At 38.5% G+C, this 23,156-nt stretch overlaps 2 protein-coding genes across 3 annotated transcripts; both read right to left on the bottom strand.

Moving 5' to 3' along the window:
* Nucleotides 1–9,852: 9,852 nt before the first annotated feature.
* On the bottom strand, nt 9,853–11,242 carry LOC115267833 (farnesol dehydrogenase). The gene is made up of 2 exons (XM_029875317.2): nt 10,188–11,242; nt 9,853–10,122 (listed from the first exon to the last, which is right to left on the bottom strand). Exons 1-2 carry the CDS (start codon nt 10,749–10,751, stop codon nt 9,949–9,951), a joined length of 738 nt encoding a protein of 245 aa, XP_029731177.1. The 5' UTR covers nt 10,752–11,242; the 3' UTR covers nt 9,853–9,948.
* Nucleotides 11,243–12,568: 1,326 nt separating this feature from the next.
* LOC115267832 (farnesol dehydrogenase) lies at nt 12,569–13,879 on the bottom strand. 2 transcript variants are annotated; one of them, XM_029875316.2, is made up of 3 exons: nt 13,238–13,879; nt 12,959–13,170; nt 12,569–12,910 (listed from the first exon to the last, which is right to left on the bottom strand). In XM_029875316.2, exons 1-2 carry the CDS (start codon nt 13,799–13,801, stop codon nt 12,997–12,999), a joined length of 738 nt encoding a protein of 245 aa, XP_029731176.2. In that variant the 5' UTR covers nt 13,802–13,879; the 3' UTR covers nt 12,569–12,910; nt 12,959–12,996. The 2 variants fall into 2 exon arrangements, with proteins under 2 accessions (XP_029731176.2, XP_029731174.2); XM_029875314.2 differs by having other exon boundaries at nt 12,569–12,890.
* Nucleotides 13,880–23,156: the final 9,277 nt, after the last annotated feature.

The raw sequence follows: 23,156 nt of genomic DNA, 5'->3' as shown, positions 1-23,156 counted from the left end.
AAAATGTGTTCAAAAATCTTATAAGTTTTTCTAAAAATTCTATAACTTTCAGAAAACTTATTCGATCTCGCTCCAAATTTTACCAATAGAGCTTTAATATATAATTCATGATTGGTCAAAATTTCAGCGTTTTTGATTGACGTATAAAAAAGTTATGAACATTTGAATGAAACATTATTTTGACCAAATAATTGCTGTTGAATTCAAAAATTAAATTCAAATTTTCTGTCCTTGAAAGTTCTCTTATGAAGTTGTTTTTGCTAAAATGTCAAAAAAAAAAATCAAGTTGCTGAAACGAACTTCTAAGAACTTGAAAGTTTCAATAAAGTTCCGAGTACAGGCAAACCTTCGAATGGTAAAATTTTAAATATCCAATCAGTTCAAAACTTGCAGATTGTATTATGTTGAATTATAATGCAGGAGTTTTCAGCCTTTTGACACGCGGAGTACTTCATATCAATAAATTGTTTTGTGGAGCCCTCATAATAGAGCCAAAGCCATACCTCAGGACATACTAAGTTTAATATATTTCTCTTAATCTCATACTTCTCTTTCTGACTTTATTTTTCATATATATCTCTCGCTTTGTCGAAGATCACGATGATACTTTGCTATGGGATGATTATCTGGCGATATTTTTTTACAGATCTTTTAGCAAGGACAACATTTTTGGCTTATGCATGCAAACTGCCCGCCCATTCGCCAGACTTTTCCTCAAAGTTTTCTTACAAATTTCTTTCGACATTTTTTATCACTTCCGCATCGAGAATTGTAATATAATCCTGAAGCAATTTCTGGAGGCATCCCTGGAGGAATTCTCAAATAAATTCTAGAAGGAACTCCTGTAGGAATCGCTGGAGAAAACCCTGAAGAAATTCCTGGACGAATCCGTAGACGAATCCCTGGAGGAGTTCATGGAGTAATTCCCGAAAAAATGCCTGGTGGAATTCGAGGAGAAATTTTTTGGACGAATTCCTGGCGGAATCCCTAGAGGAATCACAACAGAAATTCTTGAGGAATCCCTGGAGGAATTTCAGGAGGAGTACCTGAAGGAATTACTGGAGAAATCCCTATAGGGTTCCCTTGAGTAATTCCTAGATGAAGATCTACAGGATGGCCTGGAAAAATGTCTGGAGGAACGCCAGGAAGAATTCCTGGAGGAGACCCTGGAGCAATTCCTTGAGGAATCCCTGAAGAAATTCCTGGAGACATGTCTGTACGAGATCCTCCTTAGCAAGGACAACATTTTTGGCGGATGCAGAATTGTAATATTATCCTGATATTTTGGTAGATGCCTTACTATCTTGTCGTGTACTTGGCTGATTGAATTCCAAAATTTGTAGCAAATTCGATGAAAAGGTCATTGTAATGCTTCGGCAGATTACTGACAAGATGTGTGATATATTTTTCCAGTGCTCCATTCCATGGTAAAATCAGAGCGCCCCTTCACTGGTACATTTCCATGGATGAATTCCTTGAGGAATCTCTGAAGGAACCGCTTGAGCAAATCCTGAAGGAACTGCTGGAACAACTTCTGAAAGAATCCATGGAGCAACTTTTGAAGAAATCCCTGCTAAAATTTCTGAAGTAATTCTAGGAATATTGGAGAAGTCTCTAAAGATACTTTCGAAAATATCGCTGAGAAAATTAAAAAAGAACTAAAAAAAACTCTGAATGAATTCCTGAAAGAATTATAAAAAAAACAGGATTATTCTAAGAATCCATAGATGATTTTTTTAAAGAAATACCAGAAGGAAAAACTGAAGAAACATCACGAAATCCCTGGTGGAATACCCAACAAAACCTCTTGAGATATTTTTGGAAAAAAATCCTGGAAAAATTCCCTAATAAAATTCCTAAACAAGTTTTTTAATCAATTCCTGGGGAAATCCATAGAGAAGTTCCTAGGGATACGCTTGGAGGAAATCCTGGAAGAATTTCTGAGAAAATGCATACCCGGTGAAATCTTTGTGTAAATTCTGCAGTAATCTCTGCAAGAATGTCTTCCAGCCTTTCCATAAGAATCCATATAAGAATCTCTGAAAGTATCGGTAGAAAAATTTCTGAAAAAATCCTGGGAAGATTTTCTAAGACTTTCTATAGAAATCATTGGAGCAATTTCTGGAAGAGAAATGTCTTGAACGAACTTCTAAAGGAATGTGAAGAAATCTTAGGAATTTCCACTTGTAGACTTTTTTTAAAGCAATCCTTAGAGAATATTATTTGGGAAGCTTCTGAGAAAATTTTGAAGGAGTTCTGAATTTCTGCTCCTCAATGTATCCGTGAATCATTTCCTAAAAAAAATCCATGGAAAATTTTTGAGAAAGTTCATGGAAGGTTTCCTATATGTATGCTTTGACAAATTTCTCAAGGAATCTCTATGAAAAAAAATTGAAGAAATTCGAAGATGAATTTTTGGAACAATCTCAAAAGGATTTCTCGAAGTATTTTCTAATGGAATCTATGCAACATTTGTAGAAGCTATCCGTTCAAGACTTTCTTTAGGAGTCCTTCTGGAAATTTCTGGAGGACATTCTAAAGTCTTAAGGAATCCCTAGAAGATTTTTAAAAAGAACTTCTGACTGAATTTCTTTAGGATTTCCTGGATGATTTTTTTAAAATAAAGCTACGAGGAGATTACATAGGAGTCCCTGAAAAATATCTTTAAGAATCCATGGGAGATTTTTTTCTTCAAGAACTCGTGAAAGATTTTTTAAAGAATCGTAGGATGGATGTAAGCAAGTGTCCATGAAATAATTATCGGAAAATCTGATGAAGTTTTTTTTTTCAACGTAATCCTTGGAAAAATTCCTGAAGAAATCTCTGAGGCAAATCTGGAGATATTTCTAAAGAAATTATTAGTCGAAATTATAATAAAAGCCATGGGAGATTTTCTGGAATAATCCGTGTTACGTTTGTAAAATAAGGTACACCGGGGCAAGTTGAAACGGGTGGTACAAGATGAAAGAGCGAGTTAACATGATGTTTTCTAATGATGATAAAGAGTTTGATCATCATAAAGCATAGTTTTTGGTTCAAACAATCTTTTAGCGAAGGATAAAAAACCAAATTGTATTGAAATCTATTTCAAAACTTCGTGTTTCAACTTGCCCCGGTGTATCTTACCCAAGAAACAATTTTTGCTTTAAGAAATGTTTCTCAAAGCAACGTTATTAAGCTGCTAGTCGTATTATATTTGAATAGCATTGAAATGAAACTGTGCTTCAACTCTTGTTCGCCCAAAAATGAGAATCTATTCAACATCAACCGTTCTATAAGCACGATGAAAAGAATGTTTATCCAATGACCGTACATCGGTTGTGAAACACTTGTTCAACGTTAGAACCATCAGCTATTTACACAACCATCATAAACTTTTCTTCAACGTTTAATAAGCAATGTTATATGACGCTATTTGTTTAATCGTTTGTGAATGGTTTTAGAAACCATTATTCTGCATTAGCAGCATATTGCGTAATAACAAGCTTTTTTCGACATTTATTCCACCATAATATAATCAAAACATGCTGGTGCCGTGGTACACCTCACGAAATTTATTTCTATTAATAGATATGGTTTTACAATGGCTACGAAAACGTTTCTTAAATGTTTCTTAAATATCATTGTAACAATAAAATAGCAAAAAATAATTTAACTTTTTACATTTCTGCATTTGTTTTTAATCTGGAATATCTCTCTCTTCTGATCTATAGCCACAACCTCTCCATTTTATTACATTTTTATGAAACAAATCACATCAATTGAAAGTCTCGAACTCTGGACCTTTGGATTCACACTCGTCTGCATCTGCTCTGCTTCAATCCGAATTACATGAATCGGCAGATTTAAAGCAGTATATAAATATTCAATCCCTGAGTCGAATACATTACCGTACATATGCTGCTTAAACATTGCTTAAATATGTTATTCAACAAATTGTCGTTATAAACATTGAAGCTGATCAATGTTTGAATAATTGTAACCGCAACGTTTAATCATAAGGCATGCATGTTGATTGTTTTTTGCTAGTCCGTCAGTATTCACGGTGGTGTGTTGTAAGATTGGTGACACTTCGAACTTTTCTTTAATTTAAACGCCCAAACAAGTGAACTTATCTGGTTATTTTCACCTCTCCTGTTTTGTGTCGAGAGGAAAATGGGTAACAATTGTGTATATCTCCAAACAGCTGAAAATATGAACATAAGGAAGCTGAGCCCGGTTTGACCGGTGCCACCATAGTGGGTAATCTAACTCGTCAATGCCAAATAGAGGAGCCGCCCAGGATCCACTTCAGTTTCATTTTCTGGTGTTTTTGTTGCTGCTGATGCTGTCGTTGGAGCGTGTAGTGTAAAAGGTGAGTCAGAATGTTTTTAAAAGTGTGAAGAGTGTGATATTTAGAGCTGCTGCAAGATGTTTGTTTGGTCTTCAAGCTTGTAGCCGGGGATGCTTTTCTTAGACCCCTAATCAGCAATCGTGTTTACAAACAGGAGCAGGGCGAACAACGATTATTGAGTGATACAGTACCACTTCTAATCAACATTGCTTGAATAAAAGCGTAACATTTGTATTAAAGAAACCTGATTACATCTAGTTGTTAAACTATATCAGTGTAGTTGAATAAAATGATCAAGCAATAGTTATTAAACTTGAGATAAACTACTTGTTCCATTGTAGATCATATGTGGAATAACGGCATCCAATACGTCGGAAGCAGCTTGTATTCTATCATTATTAGAGCACTATTAGACAGATGATGTGAATACCTAAGCAACTATCTTTAAACTTCTGTACGATTAGTTATTCAATCAACAGAAATATATTTAACAAACGTACAGTTTCCACGGCATGAAACATTTATTCGCCATTTTGTTCAAAACATACTCTTGTTCAACTGTCGGCGCCTTTGTGGAACATTTAATCAACTGGAATGCTTATTAATGATTTTGAATTGTTACTTGGGTAGTTCTAAGAATTTTCCATGAATTGCAGAATGAAATTCATGATAAATTCTTCAATTGTTCCATGGAGTGTGTTACGTTTGTAAATTGTTGTAAATTTCGTCAGTTTATTTCGAATGTTATACTGTGGTTTGAAATCTGTCCCTGACTTTAATGCGCATTTGTAGCGCTCCAGTTATTCGGGCAGCGATCCAGTACAAAATACGCAAGCCGTCCCCTAACACGGGCATCAAACGATGGACGGTCTTCTGTTGTTGCCCGAATGGGGGCATCCTGATTAGAAATTCCTAGACCAAACACAAGCTATGAAAGCAACTATCGCTGCGAACTAAAGGCAACCAGCCAGAAAAAGTACAATTACATGATTGGCTGCTGGACCAAGCACAATAATGAAACCTCGTCATCCTGGGATTGGACTTCGTTATCTATTTAGATAACTGGGCACGATTAATGTTATGTGTTGCATGTTTGTGTTTTGTGCAGTTGTAATGCTCCATTTTGCAATGCGCATTTGTAGGGTTCTGATAGCAGTTGCCCGTATTGTGGTACCCATCGGGAGCACAATGCATTTGTAGTGTTCCGCAAAATTTTATCTGTTACATTGGTATAATTTTTCGAAGGAATCCCTACGGCAGTTTCTATAGGAATCCTTGCAGAAAAGACCCAAATGGATCTCACTATTTTTTTTTAAAGAGTTCCTGAAGGAATCTCTAAAGAAATCAGGAAGATTTTCTGACAGAAATTCAGATTTAAAAAAAAATCCCTAAAGCAAACCCCGGAGATAGTTTAGGAATAAATCCTTGGAAGATCGTTTGAGAGAACGCTTGAAGTAATTTCCGAAGGATTTTTCTGAAAAAAAAAATCCTGAACGGTCCCGAAAAAAATAGTGTAAAGCTCTGAAGGATTTTGTAAAGAAATTCCTGGAGGAATTTCTGCAAAAACTCACACACATCGTAGCACACATCTTTCTTACACAACTCTTTTTCCCTAGTGGAATTCCTGGAGAAATTGGAACTTGCTGTGGGAATATCTGGTGAAATCATTGGAAAAAATTCCAAAGCAACCCCAGTACAAATTTTTGAAGGAGCTTTTAAAACATTTTCTGAAGAACTCTGGAATAGTTTCCAAAGGCATCGCTGAAAGTTTTATTAAAGGAATCTCTGGACAAATTTATGAATTAATGTCTGAATAAATTTCTGAAGAAATATTTGAACGGATTTGTTAAAGAATCCCTGGAGGAATTTCTGCTCAAATAGTAAATCATGCAAGATGTTTTGAAAGAATTAAGAATTTGTAGAGTAGGAAGAATTTCTAAACAAATCCCTGAATAAAATTTCTGAATAAATCCATGGAAGGTTTTTTGAAAGAATCCTTGAGGGAGTTTTTAGACGAATACTTGGACGAAAATTTGTCCCAATTTTTTCAGAAAGATTTTTAGAAGAATTTCTGAAGAAATTTTTGTAGACTTTCTAAAGGAATCTCCATCAGATTCTCCAAACGAACGCCTAGAGAAATTTCTGAGTAAATAACCAGCGGATTTTTTTTCTATTTAAAGAGATTTTACCCTCTAGGGGCATTTATCTCTAAGCTATCTTTATTTCTTTTTAAGTACAAGGTCACATTTTGCAAATAACTTTTTATTTTCTACCATAATTCGATCGAGTTTTCTGCAGTGATAGACATTCCATTCCTCCGTTCCCTTCATCGGCATTGTATCTTCATCGGTCTGTTCAACTGCGCAGTCCATTTCGATTATATCAGACTCTAAAGCATCACGTTCTCTTTTCGTTTCTCTCGCTGGTTCAGTTGTGTCGTCCAGTGTTGGTAAAAACTCAAATTCTCAAATCTCATGGTTGAGTTGTTTCACGCGCGATTCTTGACTCGCCAAACTCACCGCCGAAAAAATCATGCATGAGTTGACTCGTGATTTCACTCATTGCTTTATTTCTTGGTGTTCTTATTGTTTACATCGAAGTTTTTATGATTACATGAAAGAACAAAAGCAAATCTAGCGTACAACAACATTGAATGTCGTTCAAATTGATTTGAATTAGTTTTGCAAGCAAACGAAATTTCGGCGCTTGACTCGTGAGAGCGAGATTTTGCATGAAAAACTCGCGCGTGAGAAAACGATTCAGAATCGCGCACGAGTTTGCTCACGCAGGAGCGGTTCATGAGTGTGCTTTGAGTGTGAGTTTACCAACACTGGTGTCGTCAGCCTTGTCGTTTTTGTCGTTGGTTGGTTGAAGTGGTAGATTGTTCGGCCGCTGCAATGGTCCAGTCGGTCCAGTATCAGTGGTGTCACTTGGCTTCTTCGTTTTCCCTGCGTCAGAACACTTCATGTTTGGATGCGATCGTTGTGAGCAGCTTCGGCATGTAGTTGGTTGATTTCGGTAAGACACCGAACTCATTTGATTCTGAATTTGGATATATGAAGAAACATGCTTTTCCAGTTCGATACGAACTACACGAACGGGTGTTCCAGGGAAGTATTTCTTCCACAATTCACGTACAACAGATTTCACACGTCCGTATTGCTCAGTGGCGTAGCCAGAAATTTGCTCTGGGAGGGGTTTTCGATGTTCAATATTACTTTTTTTTTATTTGACACTCACATTTCGTAAAAATAAGTAGTTTAGGCAACCCTGAACCCCCCCCCCCCCGTGGCTACGCCAGTGGTATTGCTTCATATGCTCTGCAATGACAGCATTAGTAGAGGTGTCTTCAATGAAGACTGGAATGCGAAACTTTTTGATATCTACTTGTATTGAGTGCTTCAAGTTGTGCGAAGCAGCCAATGTCTCTGCTGCGTCCATGCTACCAAACTCGATGAGAGCATGCTTTCGGATGCTATGTAGCTGTAGATTCTTCACTTTTGTGACGTCGAGTTTAATTTTGTCCACAAGAAAACTGTGCACTTGTGCTGCATTGAGCCGGGTAGGTAGCACGCTAAAATCAACGACCAGTGTATTCTTGCGAGCGGTATCCATTGTTGGAGCCACACAATAGCACAACACGAGAGGCAAGACACAGCCAGAAGGGACTACTGCATCGAACAAGCGCTAGCTAACTACGACCAGCGGAATTCCAGAAGTAATCTCTGGGCAAATTTCTCAAACAATCTCTGAAATGATTTGTAAAAAATCATGGAGGAATTGGTGAAGCAATTCATGCCAGATTTCGTAAAAGAAGTCATTGTGACACTTCTGGACAGTGCTGAAAATGTCATTTAAACATAGCTGAATCCAACCATATCCAGCTAATTTTAGAGGTTCAACCTGAGAATATGGTATACGAAAAACTTGTGCGGCTAGACCAGTTCTACAAGAAAGTCACGGAAAACCGCTCTTTTCTGAATATTTAAGGTAAATGTCACGGACTACCTCCGAAAAATGCCAGTTGATATTCACCATGAATATCATTAGCATTTTTCGAAGGTAGTCCGTGACATTTATATTAAATATTCGAAAAATATCGGTTTTCCGTGACTTTCTTGTATAACTGGTCTAGCCGCACAATTTTTTTGTGTACCATATTCTCAGGATGAGCTTCTAAAATGAGCTGGATGTGGTTGAATCTAGATATGTCGAAATGACATTTTCAACACTGCTTCTGGAGGAACACATGGAAGATTTTCTGAAATGATCTGTTACATGATTGGGAAGTTCCGGGACTGTCTCCGTAATAAAGTTGAAAAATCTGGGTTCACTTAGTTTTTTTAAACCCCGCAGAATACCAACAAAAGGCGACTGAGTACACAGCGATGCAAAATTACACTACACAGAAAGATCATATGGCAAATACAGCACAGCCAGTAACCACGCACTATCAAGTGCTTGTCACGAATCTCTAAATTTCTGAGGGAGCCCCTTGAGGAATTTTAGGAGGGATCCCTGGAAGAATTTCTAAAACAATTCGTAAAGAAATTTCAGGGTAAATAAAACCTCGCATACAGTTTCAAAGGAATCCCTGAATGAATTTCAGAACTTTTTGAAGTTTTTGGGACATTTATACAAATAGCGTTATTGTGTAATGTCCATTTCTCAATATATTGTCTTTTGAATCAACCATACATCTTTTTGTAGACAAAATATTTCGATCGTTACAAGCTAGCGAGGTACATTTTTTTTTGTTATTTAGCGAGAATTACTAATATATGCCAAAAACTTCGCGACTTTTATCGAAAACTCACTTTTCATGTAGTTTTCATATGTTTTGGTACATTTTAGTGTACAATTTAAACAAAAATGAAATAAAAAAAAATGTATCGATTTTATGTAAATTTCGATTTTATAGACATTTTGAAAATTGAAATATCCACTAAATCGAGGTATACCTGTAGCATCTTAAGCAGCTTTTAAGCTGCTTAAAATGCAAACAATGAGTCATGGTGGAAGTTCCAGCAACCCTCATTGTTAGCCTCTTAAGCAGCCAGAAAGTTCCGCTTGGAATTTTATCTGAGCTTCGTGGAACTTGAAAGTGCATTTTTTCCTGGGAAGCGCAACTTTTGATTTCATGAGCATGGTAAATTTACACGGGTTCACTGATTCGGTTACATTCAATCTTTAATTATACTGAAAAGCTTCAGAGCAGGACTCACCCCAGCTTCCACTACGCCATGCTAGTGCCACAATACACCGCCCCATCGTTTGAGGACCCTTGGACCAGCAGAGTCGAGCGAAAAGTCCTCCATCATGGGCCCACACATAGCATTGCATGATGGGAGTCAGCCGTGGAATGTGGAAAGTGTGCGATACGGGATAAGCGTTGCCGGTTGGAACTGATTTGAATCTTTACGGTCGGACTGGGCTCTCCGTACAATCGTTCCGACCTAGTCATAACTATAGCTATGGGATGTGACTACGGAGAATGCGGAAAAACTTCAGCAACAGCATTGGCTTTAACATTTGTTCCACATTAAGGAAACACAATGCGTTTTTATTTAATCAAATACAACAAATTTGCATCACTTCATAGATACGAGAAATGGTTATAAAGTTTCTCCAACTGGTCTGATGGTCAATTCTTGGATCTGAACTCGTGGATGGGTTCCAAGGGCGTACAACACTGCTTCCGAAATGTCCTCGGCTTCCAGCATTGGAAATTTTCCATTGCGCATGGCTTCCGGGATGATTTCCGTTTCAACAGCTCCGGGGCTGATGCTCTGTGAAAGTTCATTGAAAAAAATGTCACACAACTGTTCGGAAAACCTCTCGCAATCAAACTTACTGTAACCTTGATCTTTGTCCCGGCGTTTCGCAGCTCGTTCATCATCGTTTCCGTGATGGCCGTCACAGCATGCTTCGAACCCGTATAAATATTTATTTTAGGAAAATTGAGCACCTTGTGTCCGGCAATGCTGTTGATATGAATGATGTGACCATCGACCGAACGTTTCTTCATCGATTGATAAGCCTCCCGACTGCACAGTACCAGTCCCATCACATTCGTGTCCAGCACTTCCCGCAGCATTTCGGTATTTCCCGCATCGAGAAGATCCGTCTGGCGACTGATTCCGGCATTGTTGATCATCACGTCAACTCCTCCGAATTTTTCCTCAACCCATTTGAAGCTCTTCAAAATGTCTTCCTCCTTGGATACATCGCACTTGACCGCGTGGAGTCGATTTCTTGCCGATTCCGGCAGTTCCTCCTTCAACGCCTCGGTACGCTCCACCCGTCGTGCCAATCCCACAACCACCATGCCAGCCTTGGCCAAATCCTTGGCAATGGCGGCACCGATGCCCGAACTGGTACCGGTCACCACAGCTACCTTTCCTACCCAGCGATCCATTCTGATTCGAGTTTGCTAATACGCGACGTGATTCTCCTGACCGACTGGCTCAGACTGAGCTTGACAAAGACATATTTTGCTTCTTATCTGCTGTATTTATTTCGAATCATTTTGAAATAGTGTAATTGGAAATGATAAGGCCAAATCGGGTTATATCACGAGACATGCTACAGTGATTTGGGATTGTAGGGGAAGACGGAGTAAGATCGCCACCCTTATCCAAAAAAAAAATCATAACTTTAAACTGACAATGAATTACACTAGTTTTAACACACCATATAATTTTACAGTGTATTAGGCATGCAAGAAAATTATCTTTTAATTCATGATGTTGGAACTTTCATAATTTTGAGCCACTTGAAAATGTGATTAAAAAGCACTTTAATTTTTTACCCCGGGGCGCCCAGCAGAGGAGTAAGAAGGACCATCACGATTTTTTTCAAATAATAGTGATTAGAAATGTTTGAGTCACATACATTCTAATAACATATGACTCCCTTAAGTCCTTCACATGGAAAATTAGTTGGCAAGGGTTAGCATTTATTATTTTTATTAGGGCAGTGTCAATATGGATACTCAAACACCCATTATTATCACAAAAATGTTCGAGCTCAAACAACGCAAACATGAGTTTATTTAATAGAAGTAGCATATTTTTAACAACTTTTTTTTTTCGAATCTCAATCCCGCTCCTCTTATGCTTTGTTAACATTCCTGGTAAGTTATGAACGGGTTATGTTTTTGGTTAGAAAACGTTTTTCCGAATCAAAATCCTTAAGGTTATATGCGACAAATTTAGATCATCATGAAGCAAAATCTTTGTTTTGTTCGTTTGTTTTGAAAATCTCAATGTAAACATTGCACAAATTGGTTCAAAATGATAAATTTCTTGCACTTGAACAGAGTACGTAGTAGGTGAAATTTTATAGAAAACGGCATTTTCATGCTGAACTGCAGGTGGTTCGTCTTACCCCGCGTTTCCCTATATCATAGCTTCCCAACCTTCGTTTCGCGACCCCCCAACCGCTTACAGGCACGCTTCGATTGTTTTACAAAAAGCGCAGTGACGACAGGCTGGGGGGTGGCAAGAGCCAAGGTTGGGAACCGTTACTCTATATGTATGCCTTCTTCTTTCTACTCAACAAACTACAAAATATCAACACGCACGCTCGTCGATGATTAACGTTCCAATTGATGGTGCAATGTTCCAATTGAGCCTGTTTCTCAGTTCTGTGTTGGATGAGTACTTTCATAGTTATTTATTGGAAGATGCCTTTGCCAATTGAACTTTTCATCTTGGAACATCATGTGCCAAGGAATATAAGAATAATTGCGTTACGAAAAGATCCTGGACCAACCGGAAATCTAACCCGTCTCCCACAAAATGGTATGTATGTATGTAGGTAGCCACCATCCTAGTTTGTGTCTTGAATCCGTCACCCACAAAATGGTCTTGATAAACTCAACGGTTTAAAAGCATGCTTGACCTCTCTCTACGCCATGCTAGTGCAACAACACAGCAAACATCTTTTGAGCATCCTTGGACCAGCCAGATTCAAGTTCTCCATCATGGGCTCACATAACATTGGAGTCAGCAGGATACGGAATAAGCATGCTTATGCACAGTGTACGCAGAGTATGCCACCGCAAGCGAAAAATAGGCAACAAAGAAGGCACGGCAACAACGCTTTGTTTTTTCGTTAGCAGATAATGACAAAATCGCTCCCAAGTTTGTTCACAACAAAAACGGTAGGAATATTTGTCTCGTTCTATTCACATCGTGATTTTCGCATTGTTTTAAAACTGAAACTAAACTCTGAGGTTTGCAAGAGTCTTATTTTGTCCAATTGCTAATGAATTCGATAATGTGGGTCGAAAATTTCAGCAGAAAAGCCGGAATATCAGCACACGCACGGCATGCGATGTTTGTTTTATTGCTCCCATCGCCTGACATGCGTTTGTTGCGGAGCGCCTTTGTTACCAACATGCACCGCTTAGAACAAAGCGTTTGTTTTTCGGCGTTATCCGTTTTTCGTACCCTGCTTATGCATCGTCCATTGGAACGGATTTGAATCTTTGCGGTCGGATTGAACACTCCGTACATCGTTCCGATATCGCCATAGCTAAAGCTGGATGTGACTGCGGATAATGTGGAACAACTTTAAGAACGATTTTAACAATGAACGTTTTAATCAAATAGAACTTACTTATTACTAAACTAACACTTTATGCATAGGAGAAATGCCTAAAAAGTTTCCCCAACCGGTCTAATCGTCAGTTCTTGGATCTGAACTCGTGGAGGTGTTCCAAGGGAGTACAGTACAGCTTCCGAAATGTCCTCGGCTTCCAGCATGGGGAATTTCGCGTTGCGCATGGCTTCCGGGATGATTTCCGTTTTAACAGCTCCGGGACTGATGCTCTGTAAAATTTCATTGCGAAAATGTAAAACAACTTTTCCGAATAGTCCGCTTGAAACCATTACATACCGTAACCTTGATCTTCATCCCGGCGTTCCTCAGCTCGTTCATCATCGTTTCCGTGATGGCCGTCACGGCATACTTCGAACCCGTATAAATATTCATCTTAGGGAAATTGATCACCTTGTGTCCAGCAACGCTGTTGATATGAATGATGTGACCATCGACCGAACGCTTTTTCATCGATTGATAAGCCTCCCGACTGCACAGCACCAGTCCCATCACATTCGTGTCCAGCACTTCCCGCAGCATTTCAGTATTCCCCACATCGAGAAGATCCGTCTGGCGACCGATTCCGGCATTGTTGATCATCACGTCAACTCCTCCAAACTTCTCCTCGACCCACTTGAAGCTCTTCAGTATTTCCTCCTCCTTGGACACATCGCACTTGACCGCGTGCAGTCGATCTCTTGCCGATTCCGGCAACTCCTCCTTCAACGCCTCGGTACGCTCCACCCGTCGTGCCAACCCTACAACAACCATGCCAGCCTTGGCCAAATCCTTGGCAATGGCGGCACCGATGCCCGAACTGGTACCGGTCACTACAGCTACCTTTCCTACCCAGCGATCCATTGCGATACGAGTTTGCTCATACGCGACGTGATTCTCCTGACCATCCAACTCACACTGCGCTTGATAAAGAAATATTTTGCTTCTTATCTGTTCCATAGGTGACGCTTGTGTATTATTTATTTCGAATCATTCTGAAATAGCGTAATTGGAAATGATAAGACAAAATCGGGTTATATCACGAGACACGCTCCGGTGATTTGGTATTTTATTTTTATCTTCTTCCAACAGCAAGCTCCAAAATATCAGCACGCAGCATCGTCGATGGTTCAATGGAATACCGAAAGGGATGCAGCTTGTATTTCACAATATTGCAAACATCCAAATTAGAACCCAGGAAACGTATGATCGTTTGAGATAATAATATTCTTTATTAAACTCATTGTTAATTCTTAGTGTTTTTGTTCACATTTATAAAAAAAAACTTGCAGCTTGGAATCTGATTGTGATATAAAAAATATTCCAAGCATAAATTCTTGAAGATTGTTGTTTAGCACTAGGGTAACGGACGAATTTTGGGCCCCTTGAGTACATAGGTTGGAATGTAAGTCATACAGATTCAGAGAGTGTTACACAAAATGATCACATGGTATGATCGTCAAAGCCTTCACTGTCCGGTCAAAAATCCTCAAGGTCATTTTTGAAGAAATGGCGAGTTGAATATGCTATGCCACTCGTAAATCCTCAGAAATTTCCTCGTTTTTAATTTAAAATAAGTTTTCACAAAAGCTTTCTTCCGGAAACATTTTATCAATTATTCCCGAAATTTGGCAAGGAAACTGATAGAATCTCCTCGACTCCAAAACTTTTTCACTGCTTCCAGGACTTCTGTAAGCATTTTTCGGTGGATTCTCGAATAAACATTGAGAATATTAACATTCCTATTCCGGAAGAAGATTCTCGGAAATATTCTCAGAAGAGTCCTCGAAGGATATCGTTGTAACGTCTTTGGAGGAATCTCTGAATGAGTTATCTGTGAATGAGTCTTAAAAAAAAAATCAGGGAAAATTTTGTTGAATTTTTCACAGGAGCTTTCAATGAAACTTCTGGAACAATTTTCTTGGGTCCAGCAGAAATCCTTTTCTGGGAACTCTAAAAAGTCATTGAGCGCATCTAAAAGAAAATTCTGAAGAGGTCCTATTAGGGAATGCAGTAGGAATCTTAGGGTACTACTCTGGAAGAAGTCGTCATAAGAAATTCCTCAGATATCATCGAAAAAAATTCGGGTAGCATTCTTGGCAAATTATTACTTGAGCAGGAAATAATAACTGCCACATAACTGCAGGATACCCAAAGTCAGGTATCATTCCAAAACAAGGTATTGCAAGGATATCCTGGTATTAACAATAGCTTATTTTGATATGGTGCAGGTATTAAATTACGAGGAAAATATACCTCAACGTGTTATTGGTTTGGTATTGAGGATTGCTTCAGGTATTATTCAATGATTATTATTATTATTAATATTTATTAAAGACACTTTACCACTTATGTGGCATTCGTGTCTATTCAATGATTGAGAATCATAATTTGTATGGAAAAATAATAATATTCACCAGGCATTCGTTAGAAATACACTTGTTAGCTATTATTTTAGGTATTTCACCTCTTATGCAGGGCTCTTCAATACCTTATCCAGGGTATTTGTAGAAATTCCTGGAGAATTATTTTAGGAACCATCGCAGAAATTTCTTAATGGATTCTCAAATGATCTTCTGGAGGAGCAATCTTTTGAAAAATGTTCGTAAACATTTCTGAGGAACTTACTGAAGGAATTTCTTGAGTATTCCCCGGAGGAAAGGGGTTTAGGGAGTTAAACCCTTCCCATTGGCGATGTTCCAAACACTATGCGCCCTTCCGCTATTTGCCAAAATTAGGAATAACCCCTCCCTTGTCACCTTTTCTGTGCACGGGCTTGCCCGGAGAAATTTATGGTTCTATATTTGATGATTATCTGGGGGAATTCTCACACAAAGTTTAAAAGAACTCCTGGCAGAACTTTTTAGGGGAGTCCTCAAACGAGATTCTAGAGGAATGTTTGTAAGATTCATCGTAGAATTTTTTTGAAAAACTCTTTGAACGATCTTCGTGGAAACCTATGGAAGAAATTTCAGAAGAACCTGTGGACAAATCCTCGAAGAAATTATTAAACTTCTGTTCCCGGGGAAACTTTTTGATGAATCCTTGAAGTAATTTCTGAAGGAATTTTAAGAAAAAAGTGTGAAATAATACTTTGAAGGCAAACGTGGCGGAATTCTCGAAGCCTAGCAGGAATTCTTGGAGAAATCACAGGTTGAGCTTCTAATGGAGGAATTGTTAAAGTTATTTCCAAAAAGTATTCTGATGGACGAACAAATAATCGAGTAATGTAATACAGAATTTTTAAAGAATTTCTGATGAAATCCTCGGAGAAGTTTCTGGGAAATACCTTGGAGAAATTCCTTAAGTTAATCTTAAAGACTTAAAAAGATTCTGGAGGGAATCTTTATAGGATTTTTAGGAAATATATAATATAGAGTAGTTCTTGGGAGAATTCCCTAATTTTCAAAGAAAAAAACCTTGTTGGTATTCTTAGATATTCTAATGATTTGAATCCATGAATGCTTTACTATTACTATGAATCCATGAATGGTCAATACCAATTTTTGATTCTTCCCACACTTTTGCATAATTTTTTTTTCATCAAAAAATCTAAAGGAATTGGTGCAGAAAAGTCGAAAAAGTTATATTTCCGAAGGAACTCTCTACGAATATATCATAGTAATGATGTGATGAATTCCTGAAATAATTTCTGGAGAAATTCCCAAAGAAATTGTTCGAAAAAATTGCCGAAGAAATTTTTCAAATGAATTCCCGCAGAAAATTCTCGATTCTGAGCAAACTTTTCCAAATCAAATTGCCGAAAGAATTTTAAAAAGAGTAACCGCAGAAGGTCCCAAACCAAACATGTTTTCAAAAGATTTGTCTTTGATGTTTTGCAAACTATTATCAAAACAATTACAAGAGGAATTTCCAAAATAGTTTTCAAATTATTTGCCGCAGAAAAATTATCAAAGAAATGTTCAAACCCAGTTTCAAAAAAAAATCGATTCAATTTAAAACAAAATACTGAAAAATTCACGAAGAAATTGTCCAAAGAATTGTTTTAAGAATTAATAAAGTAATTTACAAGCATTGCTGAAGGACTGTTGTAAGTAGTTTCCGTCAAATTTCTCAAAAAAATTATCGAAAAAATTCTCAAACTGATAAAAAAAAGTCCAAAAGAGTAACTAAACAATTAAAAAAAAATAACTAAAAGAATTCCAAAGTTGCCTAAGAATTTCCAAAAAAGGAATTTCCGAATAAAAATTCCAAATTCATTATAAATTTCTTAAGACATTTAGCTAAACGATGTATTGAAGGTGAGTGCTGATGTTTGGAGAGCTTCTACCCAGTACTGTAACGGTGAAATTAAAGCTGATTACTCAAGGTTTCCAAATTTAGGCGCATTTATACTTGCTCGCTCCTATGGGAATGACTTTATTATTGCGCTCATAACGGATTATTTGGAAGATTTTGTAAAAAAAAAAAACATTCTGTAAAAATCTACGGAGAAATTCCAAATGGACTTCTGAAATGATTTCTGAATTAATTTCTGGACGAGTTTCTGTAGATATCTCCGAAGGTATTCTTGAAAGAATTTCTGAAGAATTATCTGAAGGAAGTCAGAGAAAACTCTTGAAGAAATCAAAGCGGCATGTTTGAAGGCTTTCCTGAAGGCAACCATGGGAAAACCCTGGAGGATTTCTAAAAATAATTTCTTCAGTGCATTTTTAGAAGAATTCCTGGTGAAAGTTATTCATGGCATTGCAGGACGATTTTCTGAAGGAATTCCTTAAGGAATTCGTGAACTTATTTCTGAAGGAATCCCTTAAAATTTTCCCAAAGAAATCACATGTGAAATTTTTAAAACAACTCTTTTGAAATTTCAAAGCAATAGTTTTGATAAGTTTCTTGGAAGATTTCTTTGAAGGAAAATCTGCAGGAATTGGTGAGAAAATAAATATAAATTAATAAATAAATAATTTCTGCATGAATCTCTCGTTGTGGAAGTCATGCATGAATCTCGTGAGGAATCCATAAAGAAATTCCAAAATATGTTGGATGATTTGAGAACGAACATTATAATTTTATGACGGAGTCGCTGAAGGAATTTCTGAAGCAATTCTTGTAGAAATTTCTGAAGAATTTTCAAAAGAATTCATTAAAAATTACTGAAGGAATTGAACGACTTCAAGACCCTTAGAAAAAAAAAAACAAATCTGATGCAATCCATGTAAGAATTTTAAGCGAATCCCTATAAAATGATTTAGAGTAATCCATTGAAGATTTTATAAAGGGAATTCCTGCCGGATTTTATGCGGCGATTTAGGAATCAATCCATGAAACATTTTTTGAAGGATTTATGGGAGATATTTCTGGATTTTTAAAAAAAATTGCAGCAGCTATTTAATATAAAATTCCTGGCAGATTTTTTGAAAGAATCACTGATGTGAATTCTTAGGAAATCCCAGGGGAATTTTTTCGTGCAGACATATCTAAAGGAATTCATGAAGGAGTCACATTTCTGAAAAAAAAAAATCCTTGTGAAATGTCTGAATGGATCCCTAGAACAATTAATTTCTTCGAGGAATTTCGATGGCTTCCTAGGAGAATGGATTGAACAAAGATTGTTTTGCACGTATAAGGGTGCACTTTGGCGTTTTGAACCCTATTATTATAACTAGATTAAATTGGATATTTTTTTAACATTTCAGGACGCGCGCCTGTTAGATTCTAAAACTGCACCGCGCTCGCGTTGTGTACTACGATCGAGGTTTTTTTTGGTAGCTTTGTACTTTTTACAACAACGCGTGTCCGGAAGGGTTAATCTTATATTTATTGCAAGAAACAAAGGTTTTTGTACACGTGCAGTTGTGTTCATAAAAAAGTAGTAAAAGCCGGTTTCCATACAAAATAACCATTTTCGATGTGCTGTAACTTTGTTCTTCTATGTAATCGAGCTGAACATTTGACAGTGACATATACAGTGAATCTTGTTATTACAAAATTTGAAAATTTTCGAAGTACGAGGAAAAAAGTTAACCTTCCGGCAGTCGTGTGGTTGAAATTCCTCCGGAAAATTCTCCAGGAATTCTTCCGGGGATTCCTCCAGTAACTGCTTCAGGGATTCCTCCAGGAATTCCCCCGGGAATTTCTCCAGGAATTCCTCCGGGAATGTCTCCGCGGATTCCTCCAGAAATTCCTTCGGTAATTTCTCCAGGAATTCTTCTGGGAATTTTTCCAGGAATTTCTCTGGGAGCTTTTCAAGGAATTCCTCCGGGAACCTCTCCAGGAATTCCTCCGAGAACCGCTCCAGGAATTCCTTCGGATTTTTTCCAGGATTTTCTCCGAGAATTTCACTGAGAATTTCCCCAGAAATACCTCCATGAGTTTCTCCGGGAATTCCTCCAGGAATTTCTCCAGGAGTTTCTCCGGGATTTTTTCCAGGAATTTCTCCGGGAATATCCCCGGGAATGTCTCCGGGAATGTCCTTCAGGAATTACTCCGGTGATTCTGCTAGGAATTCCTTTAGGACTTCATCCAGGAATTTGCCGGGAATTCCTCTAGGACTCCCATCAAAAATACCTCCGGTGATTCCTTCGGAATTCTCAGAGAAATTCCTACAGAAATTTCCTAAGGAATTCCTGGAGGAAGTCCTAGAGGAATTCTCAGAGGAATTCTTGGAGAAATTCCCAGAGAATTTCCTGAGAAAATCCCGCAAGTTTTCCCGAGAAAATCTCGCAAAATTTTCTAAAGCAAATGCTGCAGGTATTTCAGAAGAATCCCCGGAGGATTTCCTGAAGATTTTCTGGAAGATTTCCTGAAGAAATTCGCAAAACAATTCCTGGAGGATTTCCTGGAGAAATTCTTGACGGAATTCCTGGAGAAATTCCTAAAGAAGTTCCTGGAGAAACTCATGGAGGAATTCCTGGTAAATTCCTGGAGATTTTCCAGGAATAATTCCTGAGAAAATTCTCTGTGAAATTCTCGGAGAATATCCTGCAAACAATTCCGGAGAAATTCCTGGAGAAATACCCGCAGGAGTTCCTGAAAAAATCCCGGAAGAAGTCCTGGAGATATTACCGAAGGAATTCCTGAAGGAATCACCGGTATCAGTGGAACTCCAGGAAGGAATTCGTGATGAAATATCTAGTGGAATTTCTGGCGAAATTCTCGGAGGAATCCTCGGAGACATTGCAAGAGATATTCCTAGAGAAACTCCTGGAAAAAAATCCGCAGAAATTCTTGGAGGAATTCCTGTAGAACATCCCAGAGGAATTCCTGAAGAAATTCCCGGATGAATTAATGGAAGAATTCCTGGGGAAATTCTCAAAGAAATTTCCGAAGCAAAAACTGGAAAAAAAAATCGGAGGAATTTCTGGAAAAAACTCCCGAAGGAATTCCTGAAAAAAATCCCGGAAGAATTCCTGCAAAAATTCCCGGAAGAATCCCCGGAGGAATTCCTTATGGGAGTCCTAGAGGAATTCCTGGATAAATTTCCGGAGGAATTCTCGGAGACATTTCGGTAGGAATTCCTAGATAAATTTCCGGTGGAATTAGTGGAGAAATCCCTGAAGGAGTTCCTGGAGGATTCCCCGGGAGAATTCCTGGTAGATTTCCTGGTGGATTTCCCGGAGGAATTTCTGGAGGATGTCCTAGAGGAATTCACGGAGGATTTCTTGAAGAAATTCCTGGAAAAAGTTCTTGAGGAATTCCAACAGGAATTCTTGGAGAAATTTCCGGAGGAATTCCTGGAAAAATTCCCGGAGGAATTTCTGAAAAAAATTCCCAGAGGAATTCCTGGAAAAAATCCCGGAAGAATTCCTGCAAAAATTCCGGGAAGAATTCCTATAGAAATTACCTGATACATTCCCGGAAGGAAAACGGACCAAAAGAAGCAAAATTGTGGGGTGACCAAGGGGTGACAAAATTTGTTCGCAAAGGGTCAAAGACGGTGTAAAAGTATTGCCTCTTGCACCACCGTACTCGATCGCCTACTATCCTGCCAAATAGCTCTGTGCTTGCTGAACAACAATGCTGAAAACGGAATTCTTTTTGTTCATTAGGGTGCTCACACAAGTTTTTTTTTTACACTAGTCTGAACCTATCGAATAATATTAGAACCAAGGATAACAGATACGTCTTACTTTCTTTTAACTTTCGGAGCAATGTGCTGGGCATTTTCAGAATTTTTAAATAAAATTATTTGAACATTGTCACCTAGCGTCACCATTGCAGGATAGATCTCAACCTGCCGAATAGTTTTGCAAAAACGCCATGCTTTTAGCTCATTATTAGAGTATCGATATATACGTGTTTAAATATTTTGCACAAGGTGCCATCTAGCGAATAAATCACGCATCAAAGACAGTTTTTAGCTTGCTGAAGAACTTTGTTGAAGACGGCATCATTCTATCTTATCAGGATTCTGAGATACAGAAGTTTGAACATTTTTGAACCAAATACGCCATTGCCAGATAGTACTTAGCCTGCTGAACAACTTTGCTGAAAACCGCATGCCTGTACCTTATTAGGGTATCGAGATATACGTATTTCAATTTTTCAGACACAAGACGCCACCTAGCGGATAAATCCCAAACCAAAGAATTTACTATCAGATAGTTCTGAGCTTGCTGAAGAACTTTACTGAAGACAGCATCATTCTATCTGATCATATTTCTGAGATATGCGGGTTTGAACATTTTTGACACTGGCGCCGCCTAGCGGCCGAACCGCGAACAAAAGTCGCCATTGCCATTAGTTCTTAACCTGCTGAACAAATTCGCCGAAGATACTACACACTCATTTCTGAATTGCCTGTTCGGTACTTTTTTGACGAGATTATAACAGCAGTACGATCTCGGTAGTTTCGGTAATCGATTTTACTGAGGTTCAGTAAAACAACTGTCAAAATCGTATGGAAAAGGTAAACAATGCATTTTCGCTGAACGAGGTCGGTGCTCAGCAGGTTTAATCTCGTCAGAAATTACTGAACTCGGTAATCAAAATTAAGTGTGTATACTTCTACCTCATGGGGATCTTGAGGTATACGTTGTGCAAAGTATGTGACCAATTTTGGTACCCCAAGACAATCTGGAATAACTCCGGAAACATGTGGACCAGGCACCCATGTCCCCAAAATCTTAAACTAGAAGAGTTTTTCGGAAAGTTGTGAAAATTTCATCAAAATCCATCAAAAACAAAAAAGTTATGACCATTTTTGTGCTTTTCCGAAGGTGACAAATGTACGTTGGCTGGATGAAGGTTAATGACCTATGGCGGAACCACTGTGAGACGGGACAAAAGAGCGTGGGTGAACTCCCTAGCCAACGAAAGCGAGAAAGATGCAAATACTAGCGACATTCGTCTTCTCTACGATGTTTCACGTCGTCTTAGTGGGTCTAAGATGAATGCTACGATGCCCGTGAAAGACACATCTGGACAGCTTTTGACCGACCCGGCTGACCAGCTAAAACATTGGTACGAGCACTTTGGAAACCTTTTTGAAATGTCGACCACACCACCAACAGCTCTCAGGCGCAAGGGTATCCAAGAGAAAATTATCGGCCTCATTGAAGCTCAGAACAAGGCCTTTTTAAGCAGAGCACTGCACAACAGTGTCCTTTCCGGTCCGATTCCATCCGGGTCGTTGCCGGTGGAAAGATGCAAGGATGTATAACAACCAGATTAGTTAACGCATCAAAATCCGAATTTTCAACTCGAACGTGAAATCTGTGCTGATGTACGCCAGTGAAACCTGGTGTGTATCAGTGGAGAACACTCAACGGATGCAGGTTGTCATCAATAGGTGCGTGCGGTATATAATTCGTTTGTGGTGGTATGACCATTCGATCTCCAACGTGGAGCTCCATGGTCGATGTCATAAAAAGCCGATAGTGACAGAAATTCGGGAGCGAAAGTGGAGGTGGGCCGTGCACACTCTACGCAGAGGCGGGGAATAAACCTGCAAGCAAGCTTCAGATTGGAATGCAGCAGGATATCGCAGCAGAGGCAGACCCAGAGGCTCATGGCGGCGCAGCCTCAACAACGAAATAAAGAAAGTCGACTGAAATTTGATCTGGCCACAGATTAAGGCGATGAGATGACGGGCAATCGCCCAGAATGGAGATCTAACGATTCGGTCCTCTACTCCACCATGGGTGCTCGCTCAGGCATGAAAGTAGGTAAGTAGTTCCCCATACAAACTTTGGGTTTAAACCATGGAGTTGTGTTCCGATATTATTCAAACATTCCTTAACTATCTGGCTATCTGGGT

The sequence above is a fragment of the Aedes albopictus genome, chromosome 3, assembly GCF_035046485.1.
Source record: "Aedes albopictus strain Foshan chromosome 3, AalbF5, whole genome shotgun sequence".
Taxonomy (NCBI): domain Eukaryota; kingdom Metazoa; phylum Arthropoda; class Insecta; order Diptera; family Culicidae; genus Aedes; species Aedes albopictus.
Note: the sequence above shows the minus strand (reverse complement) of the source record. Positions and strands in the feature narration are given on the sequence as shown.

Excerpts from the sequence above, each read along its gene's own strand:
- LOC115267832 (XM_029875316.2), bottom strand. The coding sequence starts at position 13,801 with ATGGATCGCTGGGTAGGAAAGGTAGCTGTAGTGACCGGTACCAGTTCG. Across the intron at positions 13,171-13,237 it reads GGATGAAGATCAAGGTTACG|AGCATCAGTCCCGGAGCTGT; the intron begins GTATGTAATGGT and ends GAAATTTTACAG.
- LOC115267833 (XM_029875317.2), bottom strand. The coding sequence starts at position 10,751 with ATGGATCGCTGGGTAGGAAAGGTAGCTGTGGTGACCGGTACCAGTTCG. Across the intron at positions 10,123-10,187 it reads GGACAAAGATCAAGGTTACA|AGCATCAGCCCCGGAGCTGT; the intron begins GTAAGTTTGATT and ends GAACTTTCACAG.